The sequence below is a fragment of the Apiospora marii genome (genome assembly GCF_038362585.1).
Source record: "Apiospora marii strain CBS 49790 chromosome Unknown utg000004l_segment0_segment1, whole genome shotgun sequence".
Taxonomy (NCBI): Eukaryota; Fungi; Ascomycota; class Sordariomycetes; order Amphisphaeriales; family Apiosporaceae; genus Apiospora; species Apiospora marii.
This window is the reverse complement of record NW_027117376.1, coordinates 2,260,031-2,280,638: the sequence shown is the minus strand read 5'-3', so window position 1 is coordinate 2,280,638 and position 20,608 is coordinate 2,260,031. Positions and strand designations below refer to the sequence as shown.

The 20,608-nt window shown below is 53.2% G+C and overlaps 7 protein-coding genes across 7 annotated transcripts; 1 reads left to right on the top strand and 6 right to left on the bottom strand.

Moving 5' to 3' along the window:
* Positions 1–943: 943 nt before the first annotated feature.
* PG985_007673 (uncharacterized protein) lies at positions 944–2,737 on the bottom strand (the record flags this gene model as incomplete). The annotated part of the gene is made up of 1 exon (XM_066827441.1): positions 944–2,737. One exon carries the CDS (start codon positions 2,735–2,737, stop codon positions 944–946), a length of 1,794 nt encoding a protein of 597 aa, XP_066685116.1.
* Positions 2,738–3,193: 456 nt separating this feature from the next.
* Positions 3,194–3,442, top strand: PG985_007672 (uncharacterized protein; the record flags this gene model as incomplete). The annotated part of the gene is made up of 1 exon (XM_066827440.1): positions 3,194–3,442. The coding sequence occupies one exon, from the start codon at positions 3,194–3,196 to the stop codon at positions 3,440–3,442; it is 249 nt and encodes an 82-aa protein (XP_066685115.1).
* Positions 3,443–5,207: 1,765 nt separating this feature from the next.
* Positions 5,208–5,984, bottom strand: PG985_007671 (CNVH-domain-containing protein; the record flags this gene model as incomplete). The annotated part of the gene is made up of 1 exon (XM_066827439.1): positions 5,208–5,984. The coding sequence occupies one exon, from the start codon at positions 5,982–5,984 to the stop codon at positions 5,208–5,210; it is 777 nt and encodes a 258-aa protein (XP_066685114.1).
* A 1,432-nt stretch (positions 5,985–7,416) lies between these two features.
* PG985_007670 (uncharacterized protein) lies at positions 7,417–9,280 on the bottom strand (the record flags this gene model as incomplete). Its single annotated transcript, XM_066827438.1, has 4 exons — positions 7,417–7,559; positions 7,660–8,345; positions 8,445–8,756; positions 8,952–9,280. 4 exons carry the CDS (start codon positions 9,278–9,280, stop codon positions 7,417–7,419), a joined length of 1,470 nt encoding a protein of 489 aa, XP_066685113.1.
* Positions 9,281–11,300: 2,020 nt separating this feature from the next.
* PG985_007669 (uncharacterized protein) lies at positions 11,301–13,853 on the bottom strand (the record flags this gene model as incomplete). The annotated part of the gene is made up of 3 exons (XM_066827437.1): positions 11,301–12,266; positions 12,304–12,339; positions 13,812–13,853. The coding sequence occupies 3 exons, from the start codon at positions 13,851–13,853 to the stop codon at positions 11,301–11,303; spliced, it is 1,044 nt and encodes a 347-aa protein (XP_066685112.1).
* A 700-nt stretch (positions 13,854–14,553) lies between these two features.
* PG985_007668 (uncharacterized protein) lies at positions 14,554–15,893 on the bottom strand (the record flags this gene model as incomplete). The annotated part of the gene is made up of 2 exons (XM_066827436.1): positions 14,554–14,607; positions 15,594–15,893. 2 exons carry the CDS (start codon positions 15,891–15,893, stop codon positions 14,554–14,556), a joined length of 354 nt encoding a protein of 117 aa, XP_066685111.1.
* An 876-nt stretch (positions 15,894–16,769) lies between these two features.
* PG985_007667 (uncharacterized protein) lies at positions 16,770–20,081 on the bottom strand (the record flags this gene model as incomplete). Its single annotated transcript, XM_066827435.1, has 1 exon — positions 16,770–20,081. The coding sequence occupies one exon, from the start codon at positions 20,079–20,081 to the stop codon at positions 16,770–16,772; it is 3,312 nt and encodes a 1,103-aa protein (XP_066685110.1).
* Positions 20,082–20,608: the final 527 nt, after the last annotated feature.

The following is a 20,608-nucleotide window of genomic DNA, read 5'->3' as shown; positions in this document are numbered from 1 at the left end:
GAAAGTCCAACTTCCCGAATGGCACAATGATTTCCCGCCCCTCTCGTATCACGCAAAACGACAGGCAAACCAAGGTTAGTTTGGGGATGGTATCAGTCGTTGCTCCTCAAAAGTCCCGATTCTATCTCCCGACGAGAATGTCGAAATCGGCGGTCCATACTTGATCACCGACTTTTCACCCACGAGACCGCAAGCCGGCTCATGCGCCCGGTCCCGGCGGCTCCCTTCGGTCAGGGGGTGGCAAGCACATTGACCATCGTGGCGGCTCCGAGTTGCCTCTCTTTCGTACGAGCGGCTGACCCGGGTGCCCGGGCGAGGAGCAACTGATCGGCCTGATCAACACGAGTAGGCTCGCGGCCGTGCTCCTGGGCACAGTGTCTGCCAGGCACGGACGGGCTCGGGTGCAGATCTCAGAGGGGGATCGACACGACGGGTTGATGCTGCTCTAGAGGATGTTCAACTACGAGAAGGATGTTACTGTGACTTAAGAGATGGACGAGTAGGGCGACGGCACAGTCTTCAGTGTTGAGGATCAGACCGGGTGGAGACGACAGCAAGCAGCACAGTTGCACAAATTACATGACGGAGAGACGAAAGCGAGGAAGCAGTTGTTCGGGAGGGGATATACGAGATTCTCTTATTATTGTGGCCGAGAAATCGCCCCAGGTTTTAAGCCCAGCAGAAAGGTAGAAGGTATATACATGGTAGTCGTTGTTGCTGGGGTTAAAAAAAGATTATACAAGCTAAAAATTGATGTGCGATTAAATGCTATGCCGGAATAGACGCCACATGATATGCAACAGAAAGTTGCATGAAAGGGTTCATGATATGCTCAAAATCATCATTGCCTTCGTGTTGATGTTTTTTTTTGTTTGGTTTCCCACTCCCTACATTTTTACTGTTTTTTGGTTGGAGGTTTCGGTATGTCCCGTGGTCAGGAGGTTTACTCCTTGGGGGCCATCTTACTTCTCTTGCGGAGCTGGTGGCCGTACTTGAACATGACGAAGGGGATCGTGCTCAGGGCGCTGCCGAAGAGGGCGAGGATCAGGCCGGCGTACTGGGAGCCGACGTTGTGGAAGAAGGCGCTGGCGAACAGGGGAGTAACAGCACCGAGGGTGTTACGGAGGAAACCCTGGGCGGCAATGGCGGAAGAAGCACTCTCGCCGTAGCAGTCGGCCGTGTAGGAGTAGGTGGACTCGAACACGAAGAAGATACCGAAGGCGATGGGGGCGAGGCCGATGGCGGGGCCGACCCACGACAGCTGGGCGTACTGGGTGAAGGAGTAGACGAACAGGCCGATGGGCAGGAAGACGGCGCCGTACATGGCACCGTACAGACGGGCCTCGGGGGTGACCTTGATGTTGGGGTCGTCGGTGAGGCGGTTGTACTTGCGCATCTGCAGGTGGTGGGCGGCCCAGCCGAGCGTGGTGCCGATGGCGAGCGAGATGTAGGGGAGGCCGGCGACGCCCTCGCTCCAGCCGCGCTTCTCCTGGAAGGTGATGGGGATGACGGACAAGAACATGAAGGCGACGGCCCAGCAGAAGGCGATCCAGAGGCCGAAGGCGAAGACGACGGGCTCGGTGATCAGCATGTGGATGGCCTTGACGGACGAGGCCTTCAACATGGACTGCAGCGAGGGGGTCAGGATGTCGCCCTCGGAGACGTAGCGCTCGTCGCCGGTGGCGGCACGGAGGGCCTTGGCGCGGCGGTGCAGCTCGACACCACCGCGGGTCTCGGGGAAGTAGAAGAAGATGAGGAGCAGCAGGGGCACGTTGGCGATGCCCTGAATACCCTCGATCCAGCGCCAGCCGATGGCCTGGTCGATGAAGCCGGCGTAGATGGGGGCCGAGACGGTTCCGAAGATGGCGACGAAACTGAACATGGCCATGGGGCGACCGCGGTGGCGGGGCTCGTACATGTCGTCGAAAGTGCCACCGACGAGAATGGTACCGACACAGCCGAAGAGACCGAGCAGCAGTCGCAGGCCGATGATGGTGGCGATGTCCTTGGCGAGGGCCAGGCCGATGAAGAGCAGGGAGAAGGCGAGGAAGGCGCCCGAGTAGACGACCTTGCGGCCCGTCAGCTCGCAGAAGGGGGCGAGGACCATGGGGGCGATGGCGCAGGAGATGTTGAAGGTGAAGAGACCGAGCTGGCCGTAGAACTCGGAGACGCCAAACTCCTTGCACATGCTGCCGATACCGGACGAGTAGGCGGTGGTGGCCAGACCGATGAAGAGGGTCATGAGGTTGAGGATGGTCGAGATACTGCGCTTGTACCAGGCGTTCCAGTTGAAGGGGTTCTGCTTGTCGCCGGTGGCGAAGTTGAGCACAATGTACTCCTTGCCGTTCTCGTTGACAATCTCGGTCAGCGTCAGGGGCATGTCGATGTCGACCTTCTTGATGAGGCCAAAGTCGTTGTCGATCTGCTCGGCCTCGGGCGTGTCGAACTTGCCGCCGACGACGCGGCCGGCCATGGGCTCGCCCTTCTCATTCTTGGGGATGTAGAGCGCCGGGATATTTTGCTCGGCCAGGTCGGCGTCTGTGTCTTCGTCCTTCTCGGTCGGGACATGCTCACTCGTCGGCCGCGAGAAGGAATTCCTCCGCGACGCGACGACGGTGTTGGCGCGCGAGCCGTTGGGGGAGCCGGGGCGCGAGCGCACATAGCTGTTGGCACGCGAGGCGGCAAACGAATTCCGCCTCGACGCCGGCTGCGAGAAAGAAGGCAAGTAAGACGACATCTTGGCTGATGGGACTTGCTTCTTCTTCCCTGTGTGTGGGTGTGAGAAGTATGTGGTGTGTGTGGAGGGTTGAACAAGAGGAGGAGGGGGGGGAGGTCAAAATCAGGCACAACAACACCAATCAACTGCTAATATAAGCCGTCAACTGTACTATCTCAAGTACCGGAACAGGAAAGTCGAGAGAGCATGCAGATATGCCCGTTCTTATTTCTCGATTTTTCGCTGCCGCGCATCTCGACAGCTGCTGCTACTAGTCAGCCGTAAGCGTTCGATGACATCGCTCGCCCCATCGTGCAAACATCTGGCCTGCCATGCCGCTCACTTGATTTTTTTGTTGTTGTTACTGGGTGGGGCCGGCCCAGTTTCCACCATATCACCGTGAAGCCGCCGGATGGCCCCTATCCATGGTTGATGGACCTGCAGCACACCATCGAGGTCCCAGCACCCTCGCGAGCCATGGCTGCGCCCAACCCGCCGCTGCCGGAAAGCCCATTGCGCGAAGTCGTGATGTTGCTGGTGTCGCTGGATGCGCAATGCGACCGTGAAGGCGTCGAGATGTCGTCCAGCCGCAATTGCGCGGTGGCGGCCAAGCCAGAGGTGGGCGGCCCTATTCTCGGCATGAAAGGTGCAAATTCGGCCGGGGCCCCACTGTTGGCCATGACGTCCCTCTTAGGCGGACACTTGAGCCTCTCGGCCAATTTGTAGGGATTCGACCGGTGCTTCCGGGCGTCGCCTAGAATAGGCACTTAATCGTATACATACTGTACCCAGCACTATCCCTATCCCATAATCCATAATCCATTGCCCCAAACTAATGCCTGTGCCATGCCGTACCTATGCAAGCCTCAGCTTTTTTCTGTTACTGCCGGCGTCCTTTGCAGTTCTTGGCTCTAGTGGTTTCTCGCACGTTTCCGCTTAAATTGTCAATCCCTTTAACGAGTTTTACCAGCAACTGACTCGGGGCTGCCATTTGCTATGTCGTCATTGCTTTTCGGGCTTGTTTGATCTTCTTCCGTTTGGTAAAGTGTTTCCCATCTGCCGCCACCATGCCCAATTGCCAGTTTCCCGTTGATGGAAGCAGCCAGCCATTGGGAACCCGGCTGGCATAAGTGAGTGCTAGCATAATTGGCGTTGCAACAACTGTAACACCGCCAACTGCCGCCCACGCCACGCACGGGGTCGCCTGGTGTCTGGACTCCCGGGTTCTCTGCACTGGCCTGACTCTTGTGCATACCGAATATTGAATAGCTCCATCCTTTCTCCCTGGCTATTGGAATTGGGCAGCACAAGTTTGCAAGCTGCATGCCCAGTATGCCCTCTGCCAAGACTATAAGCTGCGGATCATTGAAGGTCCTTTAATGGCCAACGTTCGAGAGTTCAGGTAAGGTGGGATTGTAATGTGTATCAATCCGAAAATTGTGTGACAAGGCCGCAACTGTCTCGTCCGATCAGGCACCATGGGCTCGTGTATGTACTGCTCGTGGGGGAATTCTGTACGGAGTTGCGGCACTCGACCAGAGTCGCCCGAGTCGCGGGCTTCCCCCTTTTTCCCAGACCCCATGATTTGGGTTATTGAATGCCTGGAACCCCAACCTTACTCCATACGCCCGACCGGCGCGACAAAGTGAGGCGTAGTAGCAGGCAGTGGGCAGTTCTTGCGGTGTTGGCCGTTTTGCGGAGTCACCACACTTTCTCCCAACTTCCCCCATACACACACATACAGTGCATATGCACTGGCACTGGCCGCAGCGACGGTCTGGATGCAGCGTGCAGGAACCAGAACCGGCTCCTCGTCCCCCTCGTCCCCCTCGTCCCCCTCGTCTCCCTCGTGACCGCAAGGTGCAACCGACTGTTTATCTCCGAACGCACCACGATCAGCCGGTTTGCAGCAAGCGCTGGCCACATATGCAAGTGCATAGAATTTCTATTGACGCGCCCGACCCATCGCGCATGCAACTCTGGCATACGGAGTACATACAGACCAATCCCTCGACGCCCTTTATATGCCAGTACTATACATATCGAACGACCGCGCGGGCGGCGCAGTGTCGAGGTTGCATGATCCAGGCCGTCACGAGGCGCACAGATTCTTTCTCCGCGCTGCATCGCGGCCTTCTCCAGAGACGACATCGTGTGGTGAGTAGATTAAGGATAGATCATCTGACCGATGTTGCTGTGCTGGCGACTGGATCGGGTGCAACCTGCGACGGGATTCGCCTGCTGCCCCCCGCAAAAGGAGCATAAAAAAGAAAAACACATGAGAGAGCCCAGACACTGTATACATTATTCTCACCCACACATGGACTAATTCTAGGCCAATTCCAAGCTGCGAGATGAGAATCCCCATAAGATCGTGGCACCACTCCGCATTTCGCGTTCGCGAGATACGACCTGCTCCAAACAAGGCGAATGAAACAGAAGGAATGTAGAACAAAGACAGCCGAGGTCAGTTGCGTTCCGTTGGTTCAGTTTAGTCAGAGTCACTTGACGAGCTCGAGGAGCTGCTGCTGCTGCTGCCACTGCCCTTCTTCTTGCCGTGCTTCTTTGACTTCTTGTCCTTTTTGTCCTTCTTGTCCTTCTTGTCCTTGCTGCCCTTCTTCTTCTTCTTGTCCTTCTTGTCGTCAAAGCGATCTTCAAGCATGGAGCCGGCCACAGCACCACCCACCGCGCCAAGGAAACCATGGCCAGCCTGGCCGCCGGCAAAAGCGCCGAGGGCCCCGCCGCCCATCGCGCCCATCAAGCCTTTATCGTTGGCCCCCGTGGGAGGATAGGGGCCAGTGGGCGGCGCGGAATTGGGGTCCCAACGCTGCTGCTGGTGCTGTTGCTCTCCCGCCTGGCCGTAGTAGGGACCTCCTTGCTGGTGCGGCGGAGGTGCCTGCTGCTGATTGTAGTAACCACCACCTCCCTGCTGCTGCTGACCGTAGGCCGGAGCATGCGTCGGGGGCGGCCCACCCCAACCGCCCTGCGATGGATGCTGCGGGGGAGGCTGGTGGCCATACGGTGCAGCTGGGTGATCGGCGCCGCCCTGATAGCCGGGAGGGGCTCCCCCGTATTGAGGCGGCGGTGATGCGCCGTACTGCCCATTCGGGGGAGGAGGTGCAGAGTATTGATTCTGCGGTGGGTAAGGCGGTGAGGAGTGCTGCTGGTACTGCTGCTGCTGCTGCTGCTGCTGCTGTCCGTAACCGCCGCCGTAGGGCTGACCACCTCCACTACCGCCCCCGCCGTAGTAGTACTCGGAATTAGACATTGCGCCTTTTCCCTTCCAAAACTCTGTCCCCTTCCTTCTCTTCTTCTGTTTCCGTTCCTTCTAGCTTCGTTGGGGCTGGCAGGTGGGGCCGGCGGGCGCTTTTTTTTTTCAGCTGGCTTTTTCCCAAGGTGCAGGCAGCGATGATGTAATGATGGGCCTGGCGCCGGGCGGGAGATTCGCACGGGAACGAAAAAGCGCGAATGGTGAATCTGCTCCGAAAAAGGGTCTCAGGTGTGTGGTGCCTGAAAGAAGAGAGTGGAGAAAGACCAAGGAAATTTCAGATGAAACGGCCTTGGCTTTAGATCGCCTTTTTTATGTACGACAAAGCCGGCCAGCAGTGGCACAACGTGGCAAGTGGTTGCTGCTGACTAGCTAGCTGGCCCGGCATGTTGGAAAGTTGGCTGGTTGGTGCGCGAAGACTCGAGCTGCTGCTGGTGAGGCGGGCAAGAAGGCGGGCGCCAACTGCCAACCGCGTCCCCTTTCCTCTTTGTCTGTAGCTGTGGCGGTGCTGACCCTTTTTGGGTACTTCAGCCACTACCGACGTCATGCTGCTGAATCAATTCCCGACCAGCCTGGAAGTCTGCGATCCTGGATAACACCCGACGATACAGAGAGCGAAACCCGAACAAATCGCCTCGCAGTCCATTGACTGACTCGTTTCAAGAGTGAATCAAGCATCCAATGCATGGAGCCTCGAATATCCGGAGCCTCCGACGTGAGACTTTTGCAGCAGCCGCCACTGTCGCGGAGGAGCCTCTTGGCAATGACCTACATTGATTGAAAATCGCGCTGGAACGACGTGCAGCATGTTGGCGTCCTCGCGGGTTTCGTCATTGGGTATGATGGCTTCTGAATTGAGTTTATACGACCCAGGGCAACATGATCTTCGGTTGATCTGTCGTTTCGGGTTGACTTTGCAATGAATTGGGTGTTGATTGGGCTGCGACGCTCCAGCTTCTTTCTGTACGATGTATGAGCGGTGGTGGGTTGGTTGATCCCAATTGTGACGGGTGGAGAGGCGATGCCGCAGACTCCTCTCAACTCCGGTGCAACAACTCAAATCAGACATGCTACGGCACATCATGATATCAGAATGCCTTCGTCGATGAATGAACTTGCACATCCCGACTAAAAATAGCATAGGAATCGAGATGCTTGTACGTAGCGGCACAGGTGAATGGACTGGTTCGTTGATGAAGGTTAGCGATATGCGAATGCGACTTTCTCATTCTAGGTTACGTTCAACAGATAACGTGACTCAAAACGGGCAGCTCAGCGCCCCATAAGACACATGGCATGGGAATTGGAATCAATCTATCAGGGTATCGAATCTACTGTGATCTATCCAAAAGTCTACTATACAAGGCCTCATAAAGGGTGCTTTTCATATCACTCATTACCTGCGCTGGGTTGGATGGTCTAGGCCTAGTTCTTATTTCTTGGCCAGCTTCGACATGCCTCGAATCTTGGCGCCAAAGAAGTAGAGAACGTAGACCAGGGCCACGAGACCAAAGGAGACGAAGCCGAGGATGGCCATCGCCCACTTGGCACCGAGGTTGGCGAACATGATGATGCCTAAAAAAGAGTAAGTTTGGACATGCGCGGGGGGTGGGGGTAGCTGTTCGGTCTCTCTCTCTCTTCCATTTTCTTGTAGAAGACGAAGAAGAACACTTACCGATATGGCAGCAGCCAGCCGCGAGGGCAAAAGACGGGATCAGGAAGGCGGCGATGGCCGAGGCGGCGACGTTGGTGTACGAGTCGGCAATGTAGTTGAGCATGCTGAGCCAGAGCAGGGGGTCGAAGAAGCCGAGGACGCCGCCGGCGATGACGGGCGACCAGTAGGACGTGTTGCCGTCGCAGGTGAAGGCGAACCAGAGCAGCGAGACGGGGAAGCCCCAGACGCCGACCAACGAGGTGAGGAAGCGGGCCTCGGGGCGGCCGACGCCGCCGTTGCGCTGCCGGTCCCGGCGGTAGAACCACGTCTGCACCGGCACGAAGCAGAACATGAGGGTGACGGCGACGACGAAGTTGAGGTAGGTCAGGTCCGCATTGAGCTCCGAGAGGCCGTTGTTGACGACGAAGACGTCGAAGACGCCGTCCAGGTACAGGAACAGCAGGCCGTACGCGAAGCCGTTGTAGATGCCCAGGAACACCACGATCGGCTCCGTCAGCATGATGCGGAAGGCCATGGACGTGATGAAGCGCATCTCGCGCAGCACGTCGACCTTCTCCTCGACGATGGCGACCTCGGCCGGAGGGAGGGTGAGCTCGTGCTTCTTGAGGGCCTTGGCGATGACGATTCTCGGCAGGGTCTCGGGGATGAAACACATGATCAGAGAAAAGCAGCCACCAATGATGACGCTGTAAGGTCGTTAGTACTGAATACCCCAGACTTGTGCCAGACTCAGGGGTCGGCGGGGCAGTGGCAGGGGCAGGTGGTTCGATGTTGGGGTCACGTACTTGATCCAGAAGATCCACGGCAACCCCAAGTTGGGGTTGCTGGCAATCACCTCACCGATCGGGGAGCCGATACTGGGGCCGTAGTTGGCGGTCATGACGAAGAGGGCCATGGGCTGCCCCGCGCCATCCAAGTCGCCGAAGAGGTCGGCGATGGTACCGGCCACGTTGGAGAGGCCGGTGCTACCGGCGGCGCCAGCGAGGAATTGGAAGATGATCAGCATGGGCAGGTTGAGGGCCATGGCCGTGCCGATGTTCAGGATGGCGTAGATGGCAATAGACGCGACGTAGACCCATTTGCGACCGCCAATGTCACTGCAAGCAGAAGAATATGTTAAGGGAGCTGCGTTCCCGGCAGAGATAGACAGGAGATAAGGGGGGATGCATAGAGACAGTAAGCATGCACACAAGACCAACGGCGGCTACCTACCATACGATGGTGCCCCTCGAAGTGCGCTTCTGTGTGTGCATACTTATGTTTGTGCAATTCAACGGCAGATGAAGACATACGATAGAGGGCCCAGGAAGGCAGGCCCAATGGCCGTTCCCACGATGAACATGGACTGGCCCAAGGCGACGACCTGCGTAGAGCCGCCGTACTTCTCCTTGACCAGGAACTCGGCGGCCACGAAGGTGGTGGTGGTCATGGCGATGAAGGTCTGCAGGGCACAGTAGACGGCGATGATGGACCACTTCTTCCAACGACTCCAATGGATGGGATGCGTGGCATCGCGAGTCTCGACGTTGCCGAGCGCCGCCAAGGTGGCGTCGTCATGGCTGTCGGTGCTGCTGCCCGGCACGTCAGAAGAGGGATGTATCGTTTCTTTCTTTCCAACCATTTTGCTTGCTTGCATATCCGAACCCCGCCAAATGAACCCAAAAGGACAAGTGATAAGCGCTGCGAGCACAATACCAATCCGGTGATAAAACCAAACAGCGGAAACGCTGGAAGCAGTAGTAAATGTACTAAGCGAAGATAAACCTGTTCAGGCAAAAATAGAAACCGAAAAGGCCGGACACAGACGCGACACGGTCAAGTGTCGAAGACTTGGTGAGCTTAGCCATTGACAGAGGAAAGTCTTGCAGAAAGAGGCAACATATTATGGATATATACATAGCGTGCGAATGAAAACCCGACTCTCGGCACCCTCGCTCTCACACCGTGGCGTGGTGTGATTATGATAAAGAGTGGGATGGGGGGGGGGGTGGAGGGTTTCAAGGGTCTCTGGCTTTTTTTTCCTCTGTCGCGACGAGTTATCTTTCTCTCTTCCCGTCGCCCTTCCCTGTCCCGTTTTGCGGCTCTGCCTATCAAGTCGTGGGCAAATGCCAAATGCGTCTGTGAGCGGCGGTGCACTGTTACATACGACGAGAGTGCAGGAAAAAAACTCTGCACGCGATCATTAATGGCGCATCCATCGTAATGGATATCTTGCCCACATATACGCTGATCGGCCGGGATGCAAGAGTGGCCTCGGAATCACGAACAACGGGCTAAGATAAGCACCAGAAATTGAGACAAGCAGACTGGCAGCTAACAAAATCTCGCCAGTGTGGCGTACGCACCTCGGGAACAGTGCTGAGTGCTGCTCCAGTGCTTCGGGATTCCCTTGTTGGTGCACTACCCTAGCGCCTAGCGTTCCCCTCTAGGCCAGGACAGTACTGGCGCATTGGGCGCCCGCCCACTTTCGTCGCGACGCTGCGAACACCCACTAGATGGCGTCGAGATAAGCATTTGATCGCTGACGGGCGCTTGGCAACCGGTAGCCGAGAATAGCGTCACTCTTCAATGCTAGGCAGTATCGGGAGTAATTCAACAGCGGTTCAACACTTCACGCAGAGGATTCGATGGCAAGCCACATAATAATGAGATTCATGTATGCACATATGATCATGGCAGCCAGATTCATGCCTAGCCACTGATCGTTGCATTCCGTTCTCTGCAGATGACTAGGAATGACGCACCAACCACGCCAATAGCCAACAACGATGGATGCGGAGGCGGCCGCAGGAATGACAGGTACCCTGGACCAGATTCGACGATGAGATCCAACCCGCATAGATTTCGGCCCCGCTGCATCACCTGTGGGACAATGTGTTGCTGCAGCTACAGCCAACTGCAGTGCCTACAGGGATACGCAGCTCGTAAAGGATGCATGGCTCGTGGAGGGCCAATACCAGGTTTCAAGAGGTACATCTACATCTATGTATTGAGGGTTCCTGAAACTGAAGTGTGCAGACCTGCGCTTTCAGCTGGACCTCAACTGATACCAATACCAATAACTGCCGACCAGATGTTTTTTCGAAGATTGAATCACGACTTGAGAACCCGTACGGCTGATTTTGTCGGCTTAGATAACAACATACTCTGCCAACTCTGACGTGCCACGACGAGACGCCGAAGCACGCTGACGTAGGTGTCGTCGCTGATCCCAACTGGCATGACCGAGCGATCCGGTCCTGTTCGACATAGATATTGGTATGGGGAAAAGTCGAGTTCGATAACGCCTTCCAAAGTGACACCACGTCACAGTCCGCACATTCGAATAAGCACAACATACTGAGACAGCTTGCGCGGACGCCAGGATGGTTGATTCAGTATTCAGCTCAAAACCACTGGCGGCAAACTACCATCCTCTCACATATGCGTGATGACGTTCTCCACGCCTATCGTGTACTACGTCTGGGATGAGACGGGTAAAGTTTGATAATGGATTGAATCAGTCTAGATTAGATGGCCCTAATCACCGGTTCTCGAACGGTGGTATGGTCAACCTACCCCTTGAAGAACTGTCTGACTGAATGAGGGATTGTGTCAAGGAAACGAAACCTAGTTAAGTTTAACTCGCGAAACAAGCGACGCTACATATCTCCTTTCAGTACTGTACTCCAGTCCTCGCCGTGAAAGAACTCCTCCAAAGAAGTTGTCTTGATCCCCAACTCCGCGGGAGTCTTGACTCTAGGATTTCCGCCAGTGTACCCAAACTCGGCAAAGAATTTGAAATCATCCATGATGGTGGCCTCGAAGCCTTCCGGGATGAACTTCACATATTCTTCCTCGGAGACGTCTCGCACCGTCGCCTTGACCCCCTGCGTGCGACCCCAGATTGCCGCATAATCCGTTTTGGTGACGATCTCGCTGGCGCCCAGGACATCCGTGCCAGCGGGTTGGTGGAGGACGAGGGCCTCGACAAAAGCGCCCGTGTCCCGCGTGGCCACCACCTCCGGGTTCGCGTCGTGAGAACCGCCGGGGACGGCCAGGCGCACGTACTCGAACGTGCCATCCAGCTGCTTGTGTGGCCGGAACGCCGGGATGGCCCTCCACGTCTCCTGGAAGATGCCCATCGTGACCGTGCTGAGCCGGGCCCGAATCTCGGGAAGCTCTTCTCTCATGTGCCTCTCGGCGGCCGCCTTGGAGTCGAACTCGTAGGATTGCTTGTAATTGCCGCCGCTGATGTCCCGCACCACAGCCAGCGTCGAAAAGACAAACCTCTTGAGGGTCGCGAGGATGCTCGGGTCCGAGGCCGCCCTGATCACATTGATCCCCTGTGATGTCTCTAGGTCGCCCGCGTACTCCTCCAAGGACCGACCCTGTAGCATCTTGTCCTTGCTTACCCGGGCGTAGTTTGCGGCCCACTCGGTGACGGCGAAGATGGCGTGTGCGCCCTGAAACGCGTCCTTGAGCGATTCGATATCATCAAGATCGCCATTGACGATCTCGACCCCTTTTTCAACCCAGGCCTTCACCTTGGTTGAGTTGGGGTCGCGGGTAAGCCCGCGTACTCGCCACCCGGCCTGGGTGAGGAATTGCTTGGCGACGGAGCCGCCCTGGACTCGGATATATGATGGACGAAGCTGAGCATACCTGCGTTCCAGTAACACCAAGGACAGTGATGAGTTTCTACGTCATGTTTAGGTTATTTATTAAGGTAAATAAATAAAGGTGTTATTTAAACCTAGCGTTATTAATTAATAATTAATATATATATATACTTAAATATATATATATTATTTAAATTTTTAAATTTTATAATAACTTTAATTTATAATAGAATTTTATAAATATTATAAAGCTATATAAATAGATAATTACTTTAATTTAATATAAATATATTAAGATTTAAACGTCTTTAAACTATTATTAAAATAACGTTCGCTTATTATTAAAAACTTATTAACTCTCGATATAAATATTTACTCCTTCTTAAAGGGAATAAAATATATTAAAAGGGAATTAAAAATTTCTTAAATAAACGATTCCTCCTATTATTATAAGATATTAAGATAATATAAAATAAACATTAAAATAGGATAGAATAAACACCGAAAGTCGCTTACCTATCGACTCTCGGTGTTAGCATTTAATCTTCTCGAGAGGTAATATTAGAAATTGCTGGGACAACGGGTTATTCCATGCCTCGTGAGACACTGGAACAACGTAGAATACTAGCGTGGAATAAACGCTAGAACAGGGAGGAATAACAACGAGAGTCACTTACATCATGTACTCAAATCGGTTACTGAAATGTGTTCGCGGAGTGCAATGCCGAGAATGATTGAGCAACCAGGGGCTCATAGTCCCACGACATCATGATAGGGGTATCTGCCAAATGCCCGATGCTGTCATGTCCTGCCACTCCCGAATAAGCCAAGATACAAAACCAAGGAATGAATAATAATCTGCGACCACGGCAATGTGATGCCTGCCAACTTCTCTTCACGAAACAGGCTGTCATGATCGTCAGTCCCTCTTCCTGCATAAGGGGTCGACCGACGCTGACATTGGTTGCGAACCAAGTCCTTCCATGGCTTGAATAGTTTGAGATTTGCCGGCTCCACCTGGAATTGGTCCGAAAAGCCGGTGATCTTTCGCGTTTAACCCTTCTCTTGCGCCCTTTACCCATTCCAGCTCATAACAAGGACATGAGAAAGTACTTGGCCTCCGAAATCAAAGCAACTGACCACTGCTTGGCATCTTGATAGATCAGGATAGACGTGGGGGTCATGTAGGAAACCGACGAGCGTACAGAATGCCGGCCCTCAATAGACGTCACTTTCTTGAGGTCTGCGGGGGAGCTGGTTAACCCATCAGTGGGATCAATGTTTATACAAAGGTGATTGTAGGTTTTAGCAGGTGTGTGATTCAGTAGAACTATATTTTTTCCCATCTAGAAATCAATATTCTCGTCAATTCGGTACGGTACTTGGTTGGTTGGTTGACGCCCCAGGGCGACAAATGCGAGAACCTTTCGGTTATGAGTGAGTGTGAATACGAGGTTGAGAAACAAGAAAGCTCAATACTTGCGAATACGGTTCAAATTGCGGCGACCACGAACAATGTGCTTAAAATGGGAATGTGTCCGGGGTACTCACGATGCCCTTATGGCCGAGACTGATCCCGGCGAAACACAACATGATGTTGCCAAAAATCATCCACCCGGTACCATCTGCCCCGTTTGTTTCGGCCCCGAGTCGAAGTAGGAATACCATCTGCTGTATCCGCCCTCAACGGAGGCTTGGGTGGTGGGGGGCTTGAACTGCCCGCTAGGCCTGTTGACATCTCCCCCGCACGCATAGCTGCCGTTTTTTAATTGGCTTTGGTAGGATGACCAAGACATGCCGCCTAGATTGTCCATAACGCTGTTGCAAAGCACGTCAACTAGATTGGCCGTAACTTTGCCGGTGGGAGATGACTTCTTGAATGTGTGTACAGAATGCGAAGACGATGGGTTCAAGTCGATGGGTTCTAGTTGGTGGTTGTTGTTGTTGGGGGTTGTAGTTGATGGGGCTTCCCCCGCATCCTTTGAAGCCCAGGCACCCACTCAGCCTGCCCAGTTGGTGAGTAGCCACCGTAGCGGGGTGTTTTAGTGGACTGCACGCTGAGAAACCACCAGAACCACCAATCAGAAAAGGAAAAAAAGGCGTAACAAACAGCCAAAAGCTTGAGCTCTCGTCGAGAGCCCAATAGATTGGCCGTAACGCTGCTTTTTTTGGTGACTGTTTTCTGATTTTCAATTTTTTTTTGTGTTTTCTTGTGGTGTTTTTTTTTTTGGTTCCTAAAAGGGGGGCGTTGGCGTTCTCAATTGTTGATAATTATATTGCCTTCTGTCGTTGTTTACGACTCCTCGGCAGCGGCGGCGGCGGTGTGCGTCGCGGCCTCCTCCGAAAACTATTGACCTACAGTTAGCAACATCGCGATCCGGGCCAAGAGATCCTCTGATGGTGAATGTGAAAGGGCCAGGCACGGGGAGAAGGATCTCACGTTGACCGGCCGGCGGCGCTTCTCGGCCTCGGCCTCGCGCTTGGCTTCACGGCCATGATGTGGCCATAAATCTGCCACCCAGTGCTCTGGGACTGGGCCCGCTTGAGTTGGTCTCTTCGCAGGCGAAGATGGCGCTCGTAGTGATATGTTGTTGTTGTTGTTCCAGAATGGTTGAAATAAGACGGCGATAAATTCTTTTTCTTCCTTATGAAAAAGTGGACGATTGGAATTTGTTGGTGGTGTAAATGGATATTAGAGGTGAGAGAATAGAAGTTCGAAAATTGCAGGTTGAGAATTGCTATCATCTACCTTGGGTACTGGGACGCATCGTTCCTTACAATGTTATGCAAGTGCCACTTCCCCTCGGTAGGTAGCTTTGGTTATGCCACTTTCCCTGTGTACCTAATCTTGGTTATGCCACTTCCTCTGGGTAGTTTTGGTTATGCCATATTATTCCTGTAGGCTCGAAGGTACGTTGATTCGGCCTACTTCCACTCGCTGCTAAGTACACATGTCACTACTGCGCGCAGCTTCGCCAGTGCCTTCAGAAGACAGAATGGAAGTTAATAGTATCCCAACAACCGAGGCGATGACCCGTCCAAGAACCGCCTATCTCCGTCGCAAAGGGGCCGTATAGGTTCCCTCGGCCCCCTCAGATACCACGGTGGTGTGCACCTCCGCTCCACGCACTCCCGGCAATACCCCCCATGCGACGCGCGACGACAGGAGCAGCTGCGGCAGTACTCAGTAACTCGCGTCGTCGTTGTTATTCTAGTCGTCGTGCTGCAGTAGCAGCAATTGAACCCGCCGCCGCGGCCTCTGCAGCAACGGCGCCCCCGACAGCCGCATCGGCATGAGGACGTCCCGTCGCAACAGCAGCGGTCGGGCAGGACCCGCATACGCGAGCCGTGCCGGTTGTAGATGAGGGTGTTGGAGTCGCGCAGCAGGCTCTCGCTGATGACCAGGCTGCCATCGTTGACGATGTAGCGAGTGGGGTAGCCCGAGCGGCGGACCTCGCGGTTGAAGCGGCGCGTCAGGTCGTCCTCACACCGGTCGCGGCAGGGCGGCTCGGGGCGGCAGGGAGGTTCGGGGATGGGCGGCGGTGGCGGTGGGGGGCAGTCGCCTCCTCCGCTTCCGTGGTGGGAGGAGCTACGGCTCGAGTGGCTGCTGCTACAGTTCGAGTGTCGGCCCATGGTTGCGTTTGGGACTCCTTGAAGATGGCAAAGAGCCTGTCAAACCCGATCTCTTTTGTTTTCAAGACTGGCCCAGCAAGATGTCTTAACAACTGAGACAGACCTGTCACGTGGACTAGGCTCGGATCGTCTGATCGGAATACGGTAGTGGCTCGAAACTTTGTTTGGAAAATATGGCGAATATGAGATGATTTGGGGGATCACAGGAACCGCAGACTCAGGCAGACGCTATCTATATAGAATCCCACCGCTTCTCACCTGTATCTACTCCCCGCACTTGGTGAACCCTCTCTTCTGCCCTGACGGCCCGTCAAATGTAAACTGTACATGTTATCAAGGTTGTTTGGATAAGGCATGCTACAGCTCCCCTGCATGAAATGATGGGATGATTGCGATTCTGATTCTTTGATGTCGGGCCAAATCCTCATCACCGTGCATGCTGACCAAAGTATCGGCTGAAATCGATGAATTGTGCATGTGTGTAGGAGGTAGCTGAGGGGCATCGGAACATGTCTCACCGTCGACTTCTCGCAATTGAGGCTCTGTAGTTGCGTCCGAGCCACAACTGAGTTCATGCCGTCGGAACTCATGATGAGATGACCGAGAGGCTAAATGGTGGTAATAAAAGGCTATTACCTTGAACGGGACACAGGCCTCTTCAATCTTCAGTAAATACCCTTGAGAGTCTCCCATGCCATCCAATTCAGCCAATGCCAATTTTATTTGTGCGAATCGGCTGTCAGATACATACGAAGCTTGTCATCTATGTGACCGTACTTGAACGCCTCCAAAACCCATATCTTATGCATTCTCTTTCCTTCGAACCACCCTAAATATAGACGAGCATCGTGGTTTGACCTTGCCGTGGCCCATCCATCATAACCACGAAAAGTCGTGTTGCCAATCAGGCACAAAGGGAACCGTCCCGTAGTGACAGCGGAGTCCCGTGAACTCAAGACTATTACTTGGCTCTACCCATTCTTCCCAGTCCGGGTCGTACTTGTCCGGACGGCGCTTCCATGCCGGAACCCAAGTGTCACTATAGTCAGTTTCATGCGTAATACCGTTTTGTACATCGACGTCGAGGTCTTTGTGAGATTTCATCTCCAGGACCTCTTCCACGCTCGGTGGTCTTCCTCGTTGGGCTGACTGGTCGATGAGGTACTGGAGCGTCCTCGCTCGCTGATGAGGAAACCACAGGTATACCAGTTCACGCAACGTCAATTCAATCTCCGCGTTGCGAGCCTGTACTAATAGATATGCTTCCAATCTTGTATGTAGAATACCACGTCGTATAATTGCTTCAAACGGGCCACCCACACTTCTGACCCTCCAGTAGCAGCGCCTGTCATGCTTGTCACGACAGCGACTGACCCTGAAAGCCATATCAGGGGGGGCACCATAGAGTAGAAAAATGCGGATGATAGGTTCAAGGGGGGCAGTGAAAGAATCGTAGTCGCCATCTCGCGCGCTCCAAAATCCAGACCAGACGATCCTTTGCCATAGGGTGGGCGCACATACTGAGCCCCAAATTTCATCATGTGGTAAATCTCTCCTATTTTGGCACCACCCCATGAACAGGTGATCCAAAATGTTGAAAGTCAGCTGCTCGGGGCAGTTGTACGGTATAGCAGAAAGAGCGTACATCAACTGTGTCTCCAGCCCAACTTGACGCACCATTGAGCCGGAAAGCCTACTCTTTTCATACTGTCGCCGCGACAATGCCAGGGCCGGCTGCACCAGCTCAAGGTTGGCACCAGAACATATAGCCAAGAGGACAGCATCAGCAATACTACATGCTTCAAAATAACGTCCAGATGCATTTTCAGGCAGGCCATGAGTGACGTGATGATCTGGCTGAGATTTTGACGTGCCGATCTCAACGACGTCGTGAATGAAAGCCTCTTTCATCGGGTCTTCATCAGAGCAGAGCATTGAGGATTGATCAAGAACGTCAATCAGTTCTTTTTGAAACCTTGAAAGAGCAAGAACACTATCCAAGATCCCCGATTCAAGAAAGTTGTTTCTACCTCCGTTTCGCGTAGGAGGGTCCAGCCAGCAAAGCTCTAGGGCATCCTGTACTGGACGTTTGGATCCGACTTCAAAATAATCAAGCGGAGGAGTGATCAACTTAATGGTAGCAACAAAGCTCTGACGCATGAAGTCGAGAACGTCAAATCCTGTAATGAATTCGTTTGCAGCTTGGGACGTACGGCTGCGTGTCATGAATTCGACAACAGCTCGATGTACAAACCCCAGCTTCTTACTGACCCGGACTTCGACAAGACCAAAGCAGCGCCTTTGGATCTGCTTCTGGGCCTTTTCCAGCCTGTGGTTCACTTCTTTTTCAGTTGTGTAATGAAGCTGCTTTCTGTGTACGAAGCGATGGTCGGCGTCGTATTCATCTAGGAATGAATATCGTATTAATGACAGGTCCTTAAATCCCCTTCGAAGTGGACGTTGATGTTCCAGAATAAGTTGCAGCGTCATCATTGCCATGCGTCGATCAGACTCGTAGCGGAGAGTTTTTATAGTGTCGAAAATGTATTGGAACACGTCTTCCAGCTCGATTGGTAAAGAATCGATTTTCCTGGCGATTTCCGCCGCTGATTCATCAGACAAGACTGATTCTTGCACTGTGCTCAGAGTGAGCGTGGCCCAAAGAAACACACCCTCGGACTTGCGCGCCAAAACGCGACCTAATGCCAGGATTTCATCTTTGTCGTCTCTGGTCTCCAAATCCTCGAGGGCTTGTAAACCGTCTTCGATGCGAAGCGCAATGTCTTCGTAATTGATATCTTGAAGCGTAAGCTTAAGACAGGACTTAAACCGCTCTCTAAATATGAACAGCTCGCGACTTGAGACACAGATCTTAATATTGTGTCCACCTAGTGTCGCCCAGTCTTGAAGGAACCGGACCACGTCCTCTGGCTCTTCATGAAACTCGTCCAGACCGTCAATGAAGAAACAAAACTTGCGATCAACGAAGGTCCTCTTGCTTTGTTGAATGGCCTGGAGACCTTTTCTTCTCTCTTCATAGCCGTCTTCAAGCATGTGATGCTCCTTGACATTTTGCCATTGGCTTTCGAAGGCAACTTTGCAGAGCTGGGGCGCTTGTTGAAGGATGTGATACAGCAGTGTCCTTTCAAGACCTTTGATCGTATTTTGGACGGTTGTTCCAGGTTTCCAGGCAAAATACCGGCAAACAACGAGTGTTTTCGCAGAAGCCCACTCTCTTAGACCGTCCATTGTCGCCTGTTGTGTGCACAAATATTTCACCAGAGTAGATTTGCCTGCCCCTGGCTTTCCGCAAATGTGGAAGATAGACTTGTCGGTCTCGGAAGCAGTTTTTCTTAACCACAAGTTGTAGGCAGTCCGGGCCTTTAACTTTTCGTCATATGTATCACTGTCTTGAAATATCCAAGAAAGCGTGTTGGCGTGAGCTTGGGGTACGTCGGAAAATCTGAGATCCATAGTCTCATCTTGCAGGCGCTTGAGAATCAGTATTTGCCCAGCCTTCTCAATCGCCTGGTCTGACTGAGCCAGCAACATCCGAACTTGTTCTAGTGCGGTCGGCTCAAGAGACTTGACGGTGACACCTGAGCGCAGAACTTTTGTGTTCCTGATTAAGGGTTGAAGATCTGATCCGAGTATATTTCCGGTGTTGATGATATCATCAAGTTTAGGACCTAGCTCATCCCTTGTCACAATGAGTACTAAAATCATAGAAGTAGAAGATTGGATCAAGGCCTGAACCAACCGTGTCATTTTCCCAAGTTGAATTTGCAGCAACGACCTATACTCCTGCAGCTTTAATCCGAGCGCTTTCAACCGGCTTGCGTTCATGAAAGTACGAAATGTAGCTGCTAGGTTGCTGCGTTTGGAACCTGGAGTCTTGGGCTTCACATCACTGAGAACCTTTAGGAGATCTGCCGAAAGATCGTCGCATTTCGTGCAAACATCCATCAGGTCCCTTTCGATGATGGTCATGTGGGAGCGATTCTTGGTTGGCTTGAGGTTTAATGACAATTCTTCCATTCTCTTTGTGAGATCTTCCAGGTCTGCATTGTCCTTGCTTGCCCCCGACGCCGAGGCATGGATTTCCTTGGCAGTTTTGACCAATGTGGCGCCGAAGTCAAGAAACGTGATGATAGCGGATGCCGCCCCCATAGCAGCGAACGGGTCCATGTTGCATACGATGCACAACAGCTTTGATCACCTCGTCGGCTGCAGAGGGAGGGGATTTTGTCGGCATTTAGATAGGGAGATCCGGGGGTCTCTTTTGGTTGCCAAAGAGGGGTAGTGATCTGCACACAGCCTCGCTTTATTACCATCCAATGAGATGGTCACTCCAAATTGGCACAGCGTGTCTACAAGTCGTACGTATGGGGTAAATTGATGACATACCCTGCATGGTTGCCTGACCGGCATCCCTAATGGTTCGCCAGCACTAATTGATAGGTTTTCTCTCTTCGAGACTTGAATAAGCACCAGCGACGTCTCCGAAAGAGGGCAATAAGCTTGCTTACCTGTTTTTGGGGCTCGCAGTTACTCTTGGAATAAACACTGTACCGTATCATGCAATGGAATAAACACTGTATTATTCAGTGGAATAAATACAACTGTCACCATAAGTGATATCACCCCTGAGGTACTGGAATAATACAGATAGCCACCAAAATAGGAGGCAATGAACATCCAAAGTCACTTGCAGG